This window comes from Benincasa hispida, chromosome 1 (assembly GCF_009727055.1).
Source record: "Benincasa hispida cultivar B227 chromosome 1, ASM972705v1, whole genome shotgun sequence".
Classification (NCBI taxonomy): domain Eukaryota; kingdom Viridiplantae; phylum Streptophyta; class Magnoliopsida; order Cucurbitales; family Cucurbitaceae; genus Benincasa; species Benincasa hispida.
Genome location: NC_052349.1, coordinates 31,321,856 through 31,341,114, shown reverse-complemented (window position 1 = coordinate 31,341,114; position 19,259 = coordinate 31,321,856). Strand labels below are relative to the sequence as shown.

At 35.8% G+C, this 19,259-nt stretch overlaps 1 protein-coding gene and 1 long non-coding RNA gene across 2 annotated transcripts; one reads left to right on the top strand and one right to left on the bottom strand.

Moving 5' to 3' along the window:
• Window positions 1–11,531: 11,531 nt before the first annotated feature.
• LOC120076831 lies at window positions 11,532–12,256 on the bottom strand. Its single transcript, XM_039030772.1, has 2 exons — window positions 12,141–12,256; window positions 11,532–11,943 (listed from the first exon to the last, which is right to left on the bottom strand). The coding sequence occupies exons 1-2, from the start codon at window positions 12,254–12,256 to the stop codon at window positions 11,532–11,534; spliced, it is 528 nt and encodes a 175-aa protein (XP_038886700.1).
• A 5,317-nt stretch (window positions 12,257–17,573) lies between these two features.
• Window positions 17,574–18,917, top strand: LOC120083433. The gene is made up of 3 exons (XR_005483429.1): window positions 17,574–17,994; window positions 18,094–18,161; window positions 18,744–18,917. It is a non-coding gene; the product is annotated as an uncharacterized LOC120083433 (long non-coding RNA).
• Window positions 18,918–19,259: the final 342 nt, after the last annotated feature.

Below are 19,259 nucleotides of genomic sequence, written 5' to 3'. Positions count from 1 at the left end.
CTCTTCTCACTATAGATATATTTTTGTCCATTTTAACCATAATGAGTAAGTCAATCATTCATCGATTGTTCGTACTTTCAGATAGGTCAAAATTATCGTTTTACCCATATAAATACATTTTGCTCCTTAAGCTCCTACTGATCCTCTATTGAACAATTTGGTTTATAGTCCAACTTATAAACAATGTCCCTCTCGATCATGAGAGGACGGGGCCCCATTGTTGAAGACCAGGAATCAGTGCTTAAGAGAACAACCTATCTTCTAACCCTAAATCAGGTAGGAGCGAATTCCATCTTGCAGAATTATGTCCCCAGCTATCTATCCAGATTTATCCCCAAAATGGGAGGCTTATTGAGCAGTGTTGATGGACTACTCTCATATATGCAGATCAAAGGATAATCCCAAATAGACAGGTGTTCATAGTTAGCTTAGGATTAAGATCGAGTTAGTCTAGGTCATTGAATTTGAAATAGTAAGTTTTAACAGTAAACGGTGGTTATAAAAAAAAAGTGGCTATTTCGAGGTCCGATCTTATGCAAACTCATTGCATATGATGCCCCCACTCACATGTCTCCATATGAATGATTTTGGGATCACATCATTTGTATCAATATACAAAATAGGCCGCATCCAATAGTGTTATCAAGATGTGGTACCCAATCTCATCTATATACTTATAGACCATTTATGTCGCCACATAAAGTTAAAGTATTCATATTGTAACCATGGATTCGTTTATTGGATTTTTATAATAGAATGTAATATCAATAACAATTTATTAAAAAAATACTCAATGATACTTTTATTGATAAATAGAATAGGTTAACCATAGGTTGTGTGTGTGTATATATAGATAATAAACATAACCTATAGTTAATTTAAACGATCAGCGCCTGACTGACGGATGAATGCATGGAGCGACGATCAACGGTGGGACTGACAAAACCGATGAAGACCGACAGATGGATTGAATTCGTTTGTTGTAAGAAAAGAATTCATGGTGCAATAAATTCCCACCCATTTTACTCCACTTTCACTGCACTGCCACTCCATTGCCCGCTGATTTTCTTCAAAAAATTATCTCCTCCACCACAACACTGCTCTTATTTTCCATCTCCCCACCTCCAACTCCTTACTTTCCTCCATTCTTCTTACTTCCGACAATTCTCTCATTCCCTCATTTTTCTCTACTTCCGGCAATAGATAACTCAACAAGGTCCAGCTACACATCAGAAAGAATCTAATTCAATTTCTATGTAATGTATATCAAGAAACATCTAAGTTATCAATATAAAATAAAATAATTAACTTAAACTAAATTTAATAATTTTAATACAAATTAATAAATGATATAAATGAATTTAGGTAATACACAAATGACATTCCTTCAAACAATATGAATAAGAAATAATTTTAAATGAATGCAATTTTATGAATTTAAAAGAGTATACCTATCAAAGTTTTGCTAAGTTTTTTATTATTGTTATTTAAAACTGAATCTCAATGTAACATTATAACTTCATTCTTCATCTAGAAAAATTAGAAATGAAGTTTTCAAAAAAATTTAGTACTAAAAGTATTATCATGGTCTTTTAAAAATATTGCACCAATATTAAAAACAGTTGGATAAATTTTTTTTTTCTTTTTTTTTTAAAAAAAAGCAAACTTCCATAATGACCGAAATAAAAAAATTGAAAAAATATGATTGAATGCGTTTCCTAAAAAGACATTTCATAGAAGACAAAAAAAAAAAAAAAAAAAAAAAAAAAAAAAAAAAAAAAAAAAAAAAAAACCACCCCGTTTCCTCCAATATTTTTAGGGTATAAAAAAATTAAAGAAACTGTTTTTTTTATATATAAAAATTATGGCTTATATTTTTCCAGAAGCCTAATCCTTTTATTCTCAAACTCTTTTCACCTTCCATCATGATATTAATTTGACACATCCTTCAAAATTATGTGGCTCATACTATCGACTTCGAGAGTTGAGATTCGATTCTCTCATCCCATACTTTAATATTAATCTTTGGTTACTCAATTTTGGTCCCTAAATTATAGCTTCTTGACTAATTGGATTTTGAGTGTGTATTTGATCCCGGTACTTTCGACAAAATCGCTCCATCCCAATTTTAACCCAAATCTGTTAATTTTAAATGGTACATCATATTTTATAATTTTTTTATAATTATTTTTGTTTAACAACTGTTTTTATTTTTAATTGGGTTGGAGAGACCATTTTTAAGCTTTATTGGATATTCAAAATACAATGACTAAAATGAAACAACCATAAAAATATAGGAACAACAATGATATTTTAATTTTATTATATTTATAAAATTCAGGTATAATTTTATTAAGTATATGTTACCATTTCAAGAATTTTTTTTAAAAATAATATTTTTTTAATATATAATGACAAAAATAGGGTAGGAGTAAAAGTATTATCAAAAATAGGTTTTTAAATCGCAATACAGGATTACACCTTAATCTGTACCCGGTACACGATTAACACTAAATTGTGTACTGAATACACGAGTTCCTGTCGATCTGGCACGCGCAGTCTTCCGTGGCAGTCATGCAGCGTTGACTGAGGTAATCGTGTCTCCGATACACAATTACCTTAAGTCGTGTACCCGGTACACGACTTCCTCCTCCATTAAACCACGCTGCGCCTCTTCTTCTTCCTCATCCAAGCGCTTCTGCCTTTTCCTCCGTCTAGTGTTTGTTTCGTCTTCTCCATCCAAAATCATCCGAAATCTTCCTTATTTTGCTTCCGTCTTGTGCATCCAAACGTATCATTTTGCCTCCATTTGTTCGCCCGTCCAAAATTGTTCGAAATCATCCTCCATTTGTTCGTCCGTCCAAAATCATCCGAAGGCTTATGTGGTAAAATTCTTTCCCTACGTTGTTTTCCAATATATAATCTTCCTATATATATCATTTTATTTGCATTTGGGCTGAACATAATGTGTAGTTTATGGATCCATGATTTATTTGTTGGGTTGAATCTAGAAATATATGTATATATTTGTGTATTTGTTGAACTGATTTCGTCTAATGTAGTTTATGAACTTAGAAATTATATTTTGTTGGGCTATTTTTTTGGATGATTATGTTTGTCTATTTGTTGGGCTATTTTTTTTTATGATTAATTCGTTGGATGAGTATGTATTTGTTGGGTTGAATGTAGAAATATATGTATATGTTTATAAAAATGAAGATTGGTTCATATATATTATTTTGTTTGCATTTTGGCTGAATTAAATGTATGATTCATGGATATATTGTTTTATTTTTATTTGGGCTATAGTTTATGAATCTTAGATTTGGGCTGATTTAAATCTACAATATTTAGATCTTATATGTTAAATTTAGAAATTGGATTTTGTTGGGTTGATGAATTATTTGGAAACGACAGTAGTGGTACCATCAAATATGTTCACCCAAATAGATTGAGAAATTATAAATTCAACGTGTGAACTAGAGTCTACTTTAGAAGAAAGAAATATAGGTGTAGATAACTATAGTTTAATACAAAAATGAATGTTGTTTAATATCAAAGAAGATTTACAACTTGCTGTAAAAAAAAATATTGTGTGACAAAACACTACGAAATTGTTGTAGTGGAATCAAATCAAGATCTTGAGCTTGAAAGGGAAAATCAAATCAAGATCGTGGGGACATGTATACAGAATATGCCCTAAAAAAACTTAAGAGGTGGGAAAAACAAGCATCTGCACATACGGTGACATCTATTGACGGGGAAAGTCAAACTTTTGAAGTGCAAACTTGCATAAGTATGATTTCTCCCTATAAAGGACAACACACCCAAGTTTTGAGTTTGAAAAAAGGAACATGTTCTTGCAATAAGTGGCAGTCATTCAAGATTCCATGCTCTCATGTAATTGCAGTTTGTAATTACATGCGTATGACATACATAACACTTATGGATGAATGCTACATATTCTCCAATTTCAAGCGTTATTATGAAAGTCGTTTCTATACAATTCAACACCCAGATTATTGACCAGAATTATCATTTACAAAAATTCGTCTAAATGCGGACTTACTAAGAGAACAAGGTTGGCCAAAAAGTACGCACATTCATAATGAAATGGATTGGAGAGAGGCAAGCCAAAAAGTGCGCTATACAATTTGCAAGAGAAAAGGGCATAAAAAACACACTTGTCCACAACGTACATTAGGTGCTTCGTCTTCAGGTCATTAGGTGTATTTTTTTTACTTGTATTTTTTATGTAATTTTATATTTTATGTACTTGTATTTTTTATGTACTTATATTTTCATGTAACTGTATATTTTATGTAATTGTATCTTTTATGTACTTATATTTTTCATGTAATTGTATCTTTTATGTACTTATACTTTTTATGTAATTGTATATTTTATGTACATGTATTTTTTATGTAATGAATTTATTTTATGTAATTGTATCTTTTTATGTACTTTTTATGTATCTTTTATGTCATGGATTTTTTTATGTAATGTAATTTGAAATTCTTAGGTAATGGAGTCTGGTCTTTCTAATCCTGTACAATTATACCAACAAAATATGCATTGTTCACAATGAGTATGAGATAGTTCTTCCACTGTAGTGTTGAGTTTTCGGAGAAGGGAGGCGACTGCACAACATACTATCCTATTTGATCACCGCATTATTCCCTATGTTCAGCAGACAGGTTTTCTTGGGTTGCACAAATTAGTTTTATCCAGCTTGATTGACATCTTATTATTGCTTTATTGAGCGTTGGAAACCAGAAACCCACACATTTCACCTGCCTTGTGGGAATGTACTATTACGCTGCAGGATGTTGCCATACAATTTGGGTTACGAGTGGACGGACAACCATTGACAGGTTCACTACAGTATGACTGAAAGAACGTTTGTGAAGAGCTCTTAGACGTTCTACCAGATGATCTAAAAGGATCAAGATTGAGTATCCCCTGATTGGCATCCCAGTTTCCAAAATTACCTCCCGATGTTGACGACATCAGCGTACGTAGGTATGCACGAGCATACATCATACAACTTATTGGAGGATTTTTGTTTGCTGACAAGTCAAATACTCTAGTGTATCTCATGTTCCTCCCACTATTGTCTGATTTCGAGCACACTGGTATGTACTCATGGGGTGGTGCATGTCTTGCATGGTTGTATTGAGAACTTTGTCGGGCTTCCAATGCATAAGCATTGAAAATAGCGGGGCCACTGATACTACTACAAGTATGGGCTTATGACAGATTTCCAATTATAGCACCACAAGTTTAGCCACAGGCCCTAGATCATCGTCCACTTAGTGTTAGGTATTATTTCATTTATATATTTATTTCATTACCATTTTATGTAAGAATATAAATTAATTGTATTTTTATAATTTTAAATGGAGTGGTGTATTAGCTGCCTCTGAACAGTCAGCAAATATGTTGCCCGGGTACAGAAAAATATTTGACATGCTGATGCACAATCAGGTAGCAAATGTATATATAAATGAATATTTAAAAAATTTTAGATGTATATATATATATATATTTTGTCAGATTATTTGGACACCATACACAATATATTTGGTCATTCTTACCTGATTATTGTCGTGGTGGTGAAGACTCTGGTTGACTGTTAGAGTGGCATCATCCAGATCGTGTGTTAAAATAGTTTAGTCTGCGACAAACGATACCTTTGTTGTCCTATACACTCCCAACATTACACCAAATCGATTTGAGAGGTAAGCACGACCAAAACTAGCGTCGAATCCATGTAGAATATTTATCCTATTGGCATGGAAGACATGATCGTTGTGCACAGGGAGAATTAACAAATGGGTCAGGTGTATCAGACGACTACTTTTCCTGGTACAATTCAATCACGAGGCGATTTATCACACCTGACGACGCTTACTATTACTACATGGTAAGAGATTTAAAATCAGACATTTTCCATATATATGGTATAAATATTGTTTAATATTTATGTTTTTGATTCTACAGAATAATTTTATCGACAATGTTCAACAATATTCAGTGCAGAACAACTTACCAAACTTGGGTTCAATGTGTCAGCAAACATTGGTCAATGTAGAAGGTATTATTCAACAAACAAGACAACTCAATGTTGCTGACAACGATCGAAGACGTATTCGTCGTAGACGACAGTGGCAACAAGGTGAACCTAATTTAGAGGAACACGAAAACAACCCCCATGAGGGGTAAAGGCCAGGGGGGTCGTTTTTAAATTTCATGTAAACTTTCATTTTCAAATTGTAAATTAAAGAATTAATTGTAAATATTCTTTAATATCATGACATTTTTTTTAATGAGTGCAAGATAATTATGTTTTCATTGTAGATTAAATATATAATTAAGTTTAATAATGAAGGAATTTGGGACCCATTCCTAAGGTCTTAATATTGTTGTACATCTCCAATTAAAAAAAATTAGTCAACACTTTTTTTTTTTGAAAAAAAAAAAGCAAATCGTGGATCTGATCCACGAGTTTGAATCTGACCGGTCAACCAGTCAGCCGATATGGTGCTAACTGGATTAAATGGTACTCGTGTACCGGGTACACGAGTTTGCCACATGACAATCGTGTACTCCGTACACGATTTCACTATCCTAATTTTGTCAATAGTTTCGTCAAACACCTATTCTCAGAAAAAGTTTCCATCTTACCCTATTTTTGTTGGTATATATTAAAAAAATCTCATTTCAATAATAATGACTATGTAATGTAACGGTAACTATTTAATACAATAATCTATAACATTTATGTAATGATTTAATATGTCACAAATACAGTAATTATTCTTTTTTGATAAAATTAACATAATAGTTATTTTTCAGTTGTTTACTCGAGTTTAAGGTAATTTTAAAATAAATTACTAATTAATAAAAATAAGAAAGGATATAAATTTCAAGAAAAATATGTAAAAGTTAAATTTTGAGGAAAAAAAATTCATATTCCAGCATTTATCCCAAGATTTTAATTTTTTTTTTTTTTTTTTTTTTATATTCGGACTCATTAAATATTATTATGTGAATTAAATTTTAATATCTGATTTAATAATTATTAGTAGGTGGCATGCTGGGTTAATTTAAAATTTGACAAAGGCCATTATAGTCTTTTTAATATATTATAGATATAAATTAGCTTTCAAATTTTATATTTTTAATCTTAATTTTTACTAAAAACTCACTTTTAATGGTTAGTGTCAATATTTATTAATTAATTTTAAGGATAATTACTTTAAATGGTAAATTACTAAAAATATTTTCAAAGCAAAATATCACTATCTATTAGTGATAGACAACAAAAGATACTAATAGACACTAAGGGATCATTTGTGTGCGGGCATTTGGATTACAGTGTTTGTTTTGTGATATTGTAAGATGCCCCAGCATTTAAAGATTCCCGGACATCCGACAAGTGGAGAGTTTTGGATGTCTTCCTGAAACATGAGTTTTCCAGATTTCCGAGTTAAAGGCATCCTCATTTTACTTTTTTGTTCTTCACTTTTCTTTTATTTTACATATATATACTAATCTTCATTTGCGTTATATAATTAATATATAAATACTGTCAAGTATGTGTGTTCACACAAGGTTTCTGGAGAAACTTGTTTCATGGTGTTGAACTTGAGTTGGTGTTGATGTTGATGTTGATTTGATGCGATGTGGTTCGATCTCTAATACTTGATCCTCTGAGACTCTCTCAGTTGGGTGAATGTGCTTGACTTGAAGAAGAAAAGCACCGAACATCTTGGAAGAGTCTTTGTGTCTTCAAGGGTCTTCTGTCTTCTAAGAGTGTAGCTTCAGAAGTCTTGGGAGTCTTTTGCTTGTTGATGAATTCTCTCTGGGCTCTCTGAAGGTAGAAAATGTCACCCCACAAATGAAGAGAACTTCTCTAATTATAGAGTTTTCAAGTGGGTTTTATGGGCTTGGGCTTGGGCTTGGTTGGTCCATGGGCCTGGCCCTTAGGTCTAATTAGTTGGACTTGAGCTTAGTTGATCCATGGGCCTGGCACTGGGCCCAGTTGGTTTTGAGCCTGATTTGAAATTTGGGTTCAATTCAGTTTTTTTGTAGTTTGGACTTTAAACCCAAATAATAATATCAAATTGGGTCAATTTAATCTCATCTGATTCAATCGCGTGGTGTCATTGAAATTTTAATATTGAGATTTTATTTACAATTTAATCTCAATTGTAACAATTTGATTTTGAATAAAATTTGGAATATGGTCAAATTTTAATTTGTGATTTTATCCACAATTTAATTTGATTTTAAATAAAATTTGGAATAGGTCCAAATCTTAGTTAAAAGTTAATTTAAGGACAAATCTAATAAAATCAAATTAGATAAGGAATTTGTTTAATTAATTTGACATTAGGATAGAATCAAATTAGGAAATCTAATAAAAAAAATATAATATTTTGAATCAAATCTTTATTTGATTTGGATTTCCTAATTTGTTATGAAACCTAGAAACCTCTATAAATAGGACCCCAAACCCTTCCATTATCCTCATCCCCTCCTCTTCTTCTAATCTTTTCTTTCTCTCTTTTTCATTTTTTTTTTTCAATTTTTCTCCTTCTTTCTTCCCTTTTTTTTCATTATTATTTTTTAATTTTCTTTCCCCTTTTTTTCTTTTTAAGAAAATTTTGTATATTTTTTTCTTTTCTTTTATTTTTTTTTACTTGTCCCCTTACTTTTTTTTTTTTTTTTTTGCGTAGGTTTACTAACTTGTCCCCCTTATACTCTTTATAGAGAGTTTTAAGCACAACTCAAGGGAGTACAACCGCCCATTTCGCATATCCTGATCGTCGTGGGAGGAACCCCGCCAAGGCTTACGGCTCTCCCATGCTTTCATCCTAGGAAGGATCCTGATAAGGTCTACCTTGTAGCACCGTTTGTATATCCTGATAGTCATGGGAGGGCCCCCCAAGGCTTACAGCTCTCTCATGCTTTCACCCTATGGAAGATCCCGATAAGGTCTACCTTGTAGCACCATTTGTATATCCTGATCGTCGTGGGAGAGGCTCCGCCAAGGCTTACAGCTCTCCATGCTTTAACCCTAGGGAGGATCCCGATAAAGTCTACCTTCTAACACCGTTTGCATATCCTGATCGTCGTAGGAGGGGCCCCGCCAAGGCTTATAACTCTCCCATGCTTTCACACTAGGGAAGATCCCGATAAGGTCTACCTTGTAGCACCGTTCGCATATCTTGATCATCGTGGGAGAGGCCTCGCCAAAGCTTACAACTCTCTCATGCTCTCACCTTAGGGAGGATCCTGATAAGGTCTACCTTGTAGCACTGTTCGCATATCCTGATCGTCGTGGGAGGGGCCCCACCAAGGCTTACAGCTCTCCCATGCTTTCACCCTAGGGAGGATCCCGATAAGGCCTACTTTGTTATGTTACTCCTTGATCAAAATTTGAAGATAAGGGAAATATGCCATCGAGTATTGAAGATGAGGCAGATATGCCATCAAACTTTGAAGATGAAAAGAATATGTCATCAAACTTTTGAGCGGAGTCAGGTTGGCCAGAGTTGATCTCGCATACAAGATGGAGTCGGATGGACCAGAGTTGTTCTCGCGTATAAGGTGAAGCCGGATGGACCAGAGTTATTCTCGCATATGAGGTAGAGCTAGGCAAACCAAACTTGATCTCACATATGAGGTGGAACCACACCCACTTTTTTGGAGAGGAAGCGAAGCTACACCAACATTTTGGAGAAGGGGTGAAGTTGTACCAATATTTTGGAGAGGAAACGAAATCGCACCATGACTTTGAAGATGGAGTGAAGCCGCGTCATCAATTTGGAGATGAAGTGAAACCGCGCCATCAGTTCGGAGATGAAACAAAGCCACGCCATGACTTTGAAGATGAAGCGAAGCCGCGCCAGCATTTTGGAGAGGAAACGAAACCGTACCACGACTTTGAAGATGAAGCGAAGTCGCGTCATTAGTTTGGAGATGAAGCGAAGCCCCACCACAAATTTGGAGATGATGCAAACGATTCCAGGCTTTGGAGATAAAGTGAAATTGCACCAAAATTTTGGAGATGAAGTGAATTCGCGTTATCCGTTTGGAGATGAAGCGAAGCCACGCCACGACTTTGAAGATAAAGTGAAGCCACATCATCAGTTTGGAGATGAAGCGAACCACGCCAGACTTTGGAGATGAAGCGAAGCTGCGTCATGATTTTGTAGACTGAGTCATTAAAGATGGAGCCAAGCCATGCACACCAACCATGAACTTGAAGATCAAGCATATCCATGCACACCGACCTTTGAGCCTGAAGATGGAGCGGAGTCATGCGCACCGACCTTGAACTTGAAGATGGAAGTGGGGCCATGCATGCCAATCTTGAACTTGAAGATGGAACAAATTTGATGGAGTCTTTGAACTTTAAGATGGAAAAGCATCGACGAGACCTTTGCGTTTGAGTTTGACAAAGCATCGGTAAATCCTCCGCATTTGAGTTTGAAGAATCGATGAATCCTTCGCATTTGAGCTTGAAGCATCAGCGAATCCTCCGCACTTGAGTTTGACAAAGCATCGATGAATCTTCACATTGAGCTCAACTTCGCGACTTTGAGCATGAAGATGGCATTGCAAAACCTCCAAACTTGAGCATGAAGATGAAGCATCGATGAAGCATCTAGACTTGAAGATGGAGGAGCATCGATGAAGCCTTTGAACTTGAAGATTAAAGAGCATCGACAAAGCCTCTAAACTTAAAGATGGAGGAGCATCTAAGTTTGATTTTAAAGATGAAGCGCACTCCAAGTGTGTGCCTTTTATTTATTGTGTTGGCTTCTTACGAGGGATGAACATCCACAATCTATTGTGTTACCCCCAATAGGGTTGAAGATCTTCAATCTGGAGTGTCATTCTTTAACGGGGATGATCAACATCAATCTTTTAGTATCATACTTAGGTGGTTGTGGTACCTTTTCTGATGGACTAAACTTAAATTTCTTTAAGTTTCCTTCGTACCTTTAAAGAAATGGATCAAATCATGACGTAGTTCAAGTTTTTTTTTTTCTTAACTAGTGAACTTGAAGTTTCTTTCAAGCTGCCTACATACCCTTCTTAATGATAGGGATCAAGTCATAATATAGTTCAAAAAGAATGTTTTTTTTATGTGCGACTGAACTTAAATTTCTTTAAATTTCCTACGTACCCTTTATAATGACAGGAATCAAGTCGTAACGTAGTTCCTACAAAGGTTTTTTTTTTAAAACATAAAACTTCTTGAGAAACTTGCCGTTGATTGGGCCAATTCTTAGCCATCTTGATCAACTATCTTGTATGCTCTGTTTGTGTAGACTTCTTTGACGACATAGGGCCCATCCCATGTAGGTGTAAACTTATTCCCTGTACGTCTTATCATGATAATTGGTCTCCTTACGGCGAGCACTAGATCACCAACTTGAAAGGACTGAGGCTTTACATGCTTATCGAAGGCTTTAGACATTCGCGCTGGTAACATTCCAACGTTTGTTGAGCTTCTAATCTTTTTCATCTAGTGCTTTCAACTCTTGGAGCCGCAGTTTGGCATTGTCCTCTGTAGTTAGCCCTTCTTGCACCGCCATTTTTAGCGTTGGAATTTCTCTTTCCAAAGGAAGGACAGCTTCTACCCCATAAACGAGAGAGTACAAGGTGACTCCTGTAGGGGTACAGTGAGTGGTACGATAAGCCCACAACGCTTCACCGATCTTCTCCTGCCAATATCTCTTCGACTTAGAAACAATTTTCTTCAGCAGGTTGCACAATGTCTTGTTAAATGCCTCAGTCAACCCATTTGCGGCGGCGTTATCTATGGATGACTTGTATTGCTTGAATTTAAATTTTTCACACAGCCTGTCCATCAAACTGTTGGAGAATTGTCTCCCATTATCCATCACGATTCGATGGGGAATACTGTACCGATAAATGATATGAGTGCGATCTCAATGAAACAAATTAATCGAACCTCCTCAATGGAGATGTTTGGGAATATAAAAGTGTTGCAGATCTCAATGAAACTCCGGAGGTGGGCGTGCAGATCCTCGCCATGCCTACCACCAAACTGTCCAGTAGTTTGGATCATCTACAGCATCATCAGTTTCATTTCGAACCTTGATTCGTCAAGAGCGTGCCTCATGATTCCTGTTGAGAAATTATGGAGGTTAGGCGATGCATAGTCCTGAATGGGTCTCTTGCGATCGTTCGCCAATAGGATGAGATTCGCCATGATATTATTTTCATTTGGTGCTCCATTTCCTGGTTGTTCCGCCATGTTATCTTTCTCTTGTTGTTGTTGTTGGCGGCTGTCTCTCAATCTTCGTCGGAACGTTCTTTCAATCTCTGGGTCGTAATTCGCCAGAGATTGAAAGCTGTAAAGAAAATCAAAAAAACTACCATTAGCACAATGTATTGCTGAAGTCCCCAACAACGGTGCCAAAATCTTGATGCGTTATTTTATGCAATGAAATAATGGTGTAGAATGCGACGATGGAATATGCGTTGTGCAAGCAAGTTTTCTCAGCAATAACCAAGTTAAATCCTACTAAGTTTCCTGGTAAGCCCAGGGTCGAACATAGGGACTAAGGAAAACAGTATGCGATGGTAATTTTAGATCACTTTGCGATAACAAATAAATCGAAGCGTTGGTTGGTTTGTTGTTTAAGGAATAAAATGTATGCGGTGGATTTGAGGGAAGAGTAATTATGTGACAGATACACTGAGTATGCGGAGGAACGGGTTGAGAAGATCTTTAGCTAGCGTTCCCTGAGAATGCGTTTAAGCTATGCGATCATGCTACACTCATGCGACAGCAGTTCATTTTCCAATGCAAATGCGGTAGCTCTTAATTTTAGGATGTATGCGATGACTGCGATAATGACTATAGAGCTTATTCCTAAGTCTCTACTTCTTGCCTATGCGATGACGAAAGACGCACACAAGCACAAGGTGACCGCATACAATCATAACCTATCTCTAGGATGCATGGGATGCGTTAATAGCAAACAGAGCTTATTCCTAAGCTTCTATCTCTTGGTTATGCGGTTCTAATCTGACTCTCCCGAGCCTAGATTCTAATCAGACTTTTCCAAGCCTAGATTCTATCCTTAGACTACCTTTCCGAGTATCCCTAATGGACGAATGACGCATACATAATACAAGATAATCGTATAGAATGAAGTTCTCAGGTTATGTTAGCTAAGTGCTTCTCAACCCATTCGACAGATTTAGCTACTCATGCGTAATGTACAGAGAGTGGACAGATATAAAGATGCAATTTTCATTTTATAAATAGATTCAGAGTACAAAATGACAATGGAAAATAAGGGTAGAGAGCCTGGTAGCAATATCTTGCTTCCCAAGGCTTTTCCACTACGTTATCTCTATTCTGCCCAAACAATGTTCTTGCTTCTGCAAGACTTGGCCCTCTCTCTGTTTTCTACACTTCCTGGCACTCTTTTGAGCTCACCGGGATGATCTCTCGGTGTAATCTCCCTTCACCCGCTTCCGCCTCCTAAGTAAAAGAAAAACTATGAACAAGCCTAACTTCTATCTATATGGTGAATTCTGTAAACTGAGCGAACTAACTTCAGTGAAGGTGCCATTCAGTATTTATAGAGCTTCAGGGTGAAAAGCTTATTCTCTCTTATGATTGCACTGATGAGATGACATTAATTCTCTGTCTGATGCGCCGAATAATTTTCACCGAAAAATTGAGTGTCCTTGCTACAATAGGTCGTTAACGACTTGTCAACATAATTCGGAATCGACCGTTATCAGCTTTTTATCCCATCGTGATTTATTAAGCTTTCACCTAGATGCGCCCACCTTGATGTGCCGGCTCTATGCGCCACCTTCTTGAGTAGATTTTCGCGAGCGCAAACGATCGCATAGCCTTGCAGTCGCAATCTCTTAATGCGCTCGTACGTTAATTTCTTTGGATCGCATTTCCGCCTTGCGCCAACGCATTTTCTGCACAAAAATACATAAGTTAGCTGTTTTCATGGATGGACGCATGCGATCGCAATGTTGTGAATTTAATGCTTTTGGACGCAATATTGTATATTTTTACCATCGCAATCTTGCATTATTTTATATTTTTGCGTTGTAATAACGTGCACTTCTACTCGTTATCACACTCCTAAATTTAAATAATGCTTGTCCTCAAGCATAAGCTAAAGATTTTCTTTAGAAAGCGACTACCTTCTCTTTCCTAGATTTCTCAACGATGCCTTATTCAAATCCTATGCACCAAAATCTCCTTAATTTTTATCCAGGCCTCTTAAAATATTTCTAAAATTTAGGGACCGCAAGTTTAACCTTCAAAAGACTTTACTAGCTTCCAGGGCATCGCATGATTTATTTCATAAAAAGAACTTTTCCAACTAGGGTGTTTCAAATGATTTTTATCCTTGCGTATTATAGACATATATATATATATATGACCTTGCGCTGATCCGAGTGCCTAGCCTTCGTTTTGGCTTGCCCCTACGTGTGTCATGCGGACATCCAACTATGAGCAAAATGCTCTTCCTCAGTCTAAACTCATGCCCATCTGGCAGTGGAGTTGCGGTCATTTATTTATGCATTGATCACGATTCCTACTTTCCTTTTGGCTTGCCCCCATGTGTGTCATGCGACATCCAACTACGAGTAGGATCTGATCGCAACGTTATGCTTTTTTTTTTTTTTTTTTGTAATGCCTAAAGTTTGAAAAAGAATATTGCACCCCCAAATTTAAAACGCAGTAATGTCCCCATTGCTGAAAGATTGAAGAAGTCATGTGATGCTCTTAGAAAGTTTCGTAAAAAGTCAGTTTGAAAGAAAGCTGGCAGACCACTAACTTCTAGAAATATTTCATGAGATGACTATCCTAAAATTAAGTTGACTCTAGTATATACGAAAAAATAGAGACATGCTAATAACGGGCAGAAATACACGTTATTACAATGCAAAAATTATAAAACAATGCAGGATTGCAATGGTAAAAATATACAACATTGCGTCCAAAAGCATTAAGTTCACAACATTTCGATCGCATGCATCCATCGCATTAAAACAGCTAACTTATGTACTTTTGTGTGGAAAATGTGTTGGCACAAGGCGGAAATGCGATCCAAAGAAATTAACGTCCGAGCGCATTAAGAGATTGCGACCGCGACTATGCGATCATTTGTGCTCGCGAAAATCTGCTAAAGAAGGTGGCTACATAGAGCCGGCGCATCAAGGTGGGCGCTTAATAAATCACGATGGATCAAAAAGCTGATGACGGTCGATTCCAAATTAAGTTGACAAGCCATTAACGACCTACTATAGCAAGTACACTCAACTTTTCGGTGACAGAGAATTAATGTCATCCCATCTGTGCAATCATAAGAGAGAAAAAGCTTTTCACCCTAAAGCCCTATAAATACCAGAGGCCATCTTCAGTGAAGGTGTTCGACCAGTTGTTAAAGTTAGCTCAGTTTTATAGAATTTTCTTATAGATAGAAGTAGCCTTATTCATAGTTTTTCTTTTACTTAGAAGGTGGAAGCGAGAGAAGGGAAATTACACCGAGATATCATCACGGTGAACTCGAAAGAGTTTCGGGGAGCATCGAAATCAGAGATAGAGCCAACTCTTACGGAAGCAAGAACATCTTTTCGGCGGAATAAAGAACACAGTGTAAAAGCCTTGGAAAGCAAGGAATTGCTACCAGGCTCTCTACCCTTATTTCCATTCATTTTGTAATCTGAACTTATTTATAAAAATGGAATTTGCATCTTTATATTTATCCATTCTCTGTACATTACGCATGAATAGCTAAATCTGTCGAATGGGTTGAGAAGCACTTATTTGCTTGAGGTTTCCGGAGAAACTTGTTTCGTGGCGTTGAACTTGAGTTGGTGTTGATTTGATGCGATGTGGTTCGATCTCTAATACTTGATCCTCTGATTCTCTCTCAATTGGGTGAATGTGCTTGACTTGAAGAAGAAAAGCACCGAACATTCTTGAAGTAGAAGTCTTGGAAGAGTCTTTGTGTCTTCAAGGGTCTTCTGTCTTCTAAGAGTGCAGCTTCAGGAGTCTTGGGAGTCTTCTGCTTGTTGATGAATTCTCTCTAGGCTCTCTGAATGTAGAAAATGTCACCCCCACAAATGAAGAGAACTTTTCTATTTATAGAGTTCTCAAGTGGGCTTCATTGGCTTGGGCTTAGTCGGTGGGCCTGGCCCTTGGGCCAATTAGTTTGACTTAGGCTTGGTTGATCCATGGGCCTAGCCCTTAGGCCCAATTAGTTAGTTTTGGGCCTGATTTGAAATTTGGGGCAAAATCAGTTTTTTTTTTTTTTTTTTTTTTTTTTTGTAGTTTGGACTTTGAACCCAAATAATAATATCAAATTAGACCAATTTTAATCTCATCTGTTCCAACCGTGTGGCGTCATCGAAATTTTCTTCAATTCGGGACATATGTCACCTTCTAATTGGACCCAAATTTAATGATTTAGAAATTCTCATTAATTTGGTAAACGACGTGGCAACTTGTGATTAGTCAAAATTCCTCATTCAACAATGTGTATCATATATTTTTAGTTATATCGTAATTCTATTATTTTTTAGCACAACATATTCAATTCAAATTTTAATGAATATTTATTTTATAAAAAAAATCTTAAATTATGATATATTATTTTGTTGAGAAAAATAACATATAAAAATAATATAAATTGTATTAATTTTAAAAGAAATTTAAATTGATAAAAACAAGTGTGTTATATAAGTTCAAATTATATCAAATTAGTTATAAAGTAATAAATTGTCGTAATGACATTCTTGAAACTTTATGTAAATTTAACTTATTCCCGAGTAGAAATTCTACAAAAACAAATACAGTTATCAAAATATTTTTCAGATATCTACAAAAATATTCCTACAAAATAAACATGGTAATCTAAAGATGTCGGATATCTACAATTCCTAATATATATAATGTCAGACATCTAAGATTCTGGTTATCTACATTAAAAAAAATAATAAACAAACAAACAAACGGTCCCTAATAGACATCTATCATTTATAAGTGTTAAATAAGTTGGTTTATTTTTTTTATATTTGAAAACTAAACCCTTAATTTAAAGTATTATACTTGATTAAGTTTCACTATTTCTTTTATCATTATTAAAATTAATTTTTAAATCTCACGTCATAATTTTTTTAAATTAATTAATAGGCATTAACGCCAAAAACTGAAGTAAATATTTAGTAAAAAAAAAATTATTTCAAAACTAAAAAAATGTGTAAATATCAAACTACGTATGTAATGTCCCGAAATCTAGGTAAGATATAAATTAATTCGTGCAATTAATCGTTTCTTTTAATTAAAGGTCAAAATTTAGGAATTAAATATTTTATTAGTGGTTTGAGTTTTTTTAGGAAAAGGAATTGGGGGTTGTTATATTTGTTTATTTGTTTTGTTTTTATTTATTTTTGTTTGTTTTTCCTTTTCCTAAAAAGAAATACGGTTAAGGGTTTGGTTATTTTTCAAAAGGGGGACCTCGGGAAGGTGTAGTAGAGAAAAAAAAAAAAAGAATCTTCTTCTTCTCCTTCTCCCAACCGACGCCGCCTCTCCAAGTTTTTTTTTCCCATTCGTTCTTCTTCTTCCAGTCGAACGAGGAGCCTACTGCAGGTCCCAACCGTGCTTCGGTTTCGTCCGACGTCTGCCATAGGTCCAGCCGCTCACAGTTGTGCCTCCGTTCGTTCGACAACCGTCGCGCATCAGGCCGCTTCCTCCCCTTAGGTACATTCCACTATAGGTCCCAGCCGCTTGCCCGCGCAGGATAGCGCCACTCGTCACTCGACTTCCGTCTCCTCCAGTCACACCTTGCCGAGTTCACCAGCCGCCAACCCAATCCAAGCGTCGTCCGCCAGTCCTGACGTGGACAATTTCGATTGTTGCCAGATCGGGATTGGTTCCGTCTGACCTTCTAGTTTGGGGTGAGTTTCAGGTTCTTTTGGTAACCCTTTGTCATCAGTTGTTTTGGGCCAAAGCTCTCCTTACACCTGAAATTTTCTTCTTTTGGTGGTTGATTTCAGAATCTAGTAGTGGTGAAGGAAGCTGCCAGACAAAGTGAAAGTCTGTTGGGGCAGTTCGATATCCTTAGGTAAGTGGATGTAGTTTCAATGCTTTTGTAGGTTGGGTTATGCTACTGTGTTATAATTGTGTGGCCAGGTTGGACAGTTTATTTGGAGTGTTAGGAGATCATTCATGTGTATGGGTTTCGTTGTTTTCGTGCTTGTTTTGGATTTTCCTCGTTGTGTCAAACTTAGGTAAGTGGTTTATTAACAGTTTGCCCTCGGACTTAAGCATGCTTACCACTGGTTCTGTTTGGAATGAAATATCTTGATATGTCTGTATATAGATGGATGAATTGTGAACAGTTATGTAGTCTTTGCATGATTTATGATGTTGGATGAATGCTTGTCTCTATATGAGATGAGATTACAGTGAGTGTTGCCAAGCCTTCGGGTCCACACCCTATGCTTATGTATGGTGTCCTTTTGGGACCACCACTTATGTTTATGATTATGCCCTCTGGGGTCACTACTTATGAAAGTGTGCCTTCGGGTTCGCCCTTTATGCCTATGTATGCCACATTAACAAATCATGGGCCCAGTAGTGGGTTGCTTAAGTATACTTTTATACTCATCCTTTATACTCATCATTTTCCTTTCATATTTTTCAGGTAAGGTAAGGGTAAAGATAGACCGGCACATGACTAGAGAGATCCGTGACCTGGCCATTTGGACGAATTACTACTTCCGCACTTAGGTTTCATGTACTAGAGTTTGGTTCGTGTAAAGTATAATTTTTTAGTGCGAGGTATAACAGAATGCAGCACAAAAGTAAACAACATGATAAGGCATAAGAGTTGGTATAATCCAATTCGATGCAAAATCATATACATATGGGGACAGATTGTCCAGTGAAAATAAACTTCACTAAATGAAATAGTTCAACAATACATAGATACAATTACACGATATGGATACGATCAGATATGACGATTCGTCAATTTCTAAAAAAACTAAGAAACGGATACGTCTAAGGATACATCATTTTTTTTATATTTTTTAAATATATATATATGTAAAAAATTAGGATACTAATACATTAAAGATACATTTTCTTTTTCTTAAAAAAATCTAGGATATAGACAAATTATCGTAATAAAATGCAATAGAAAAGTGAGTCATATTAC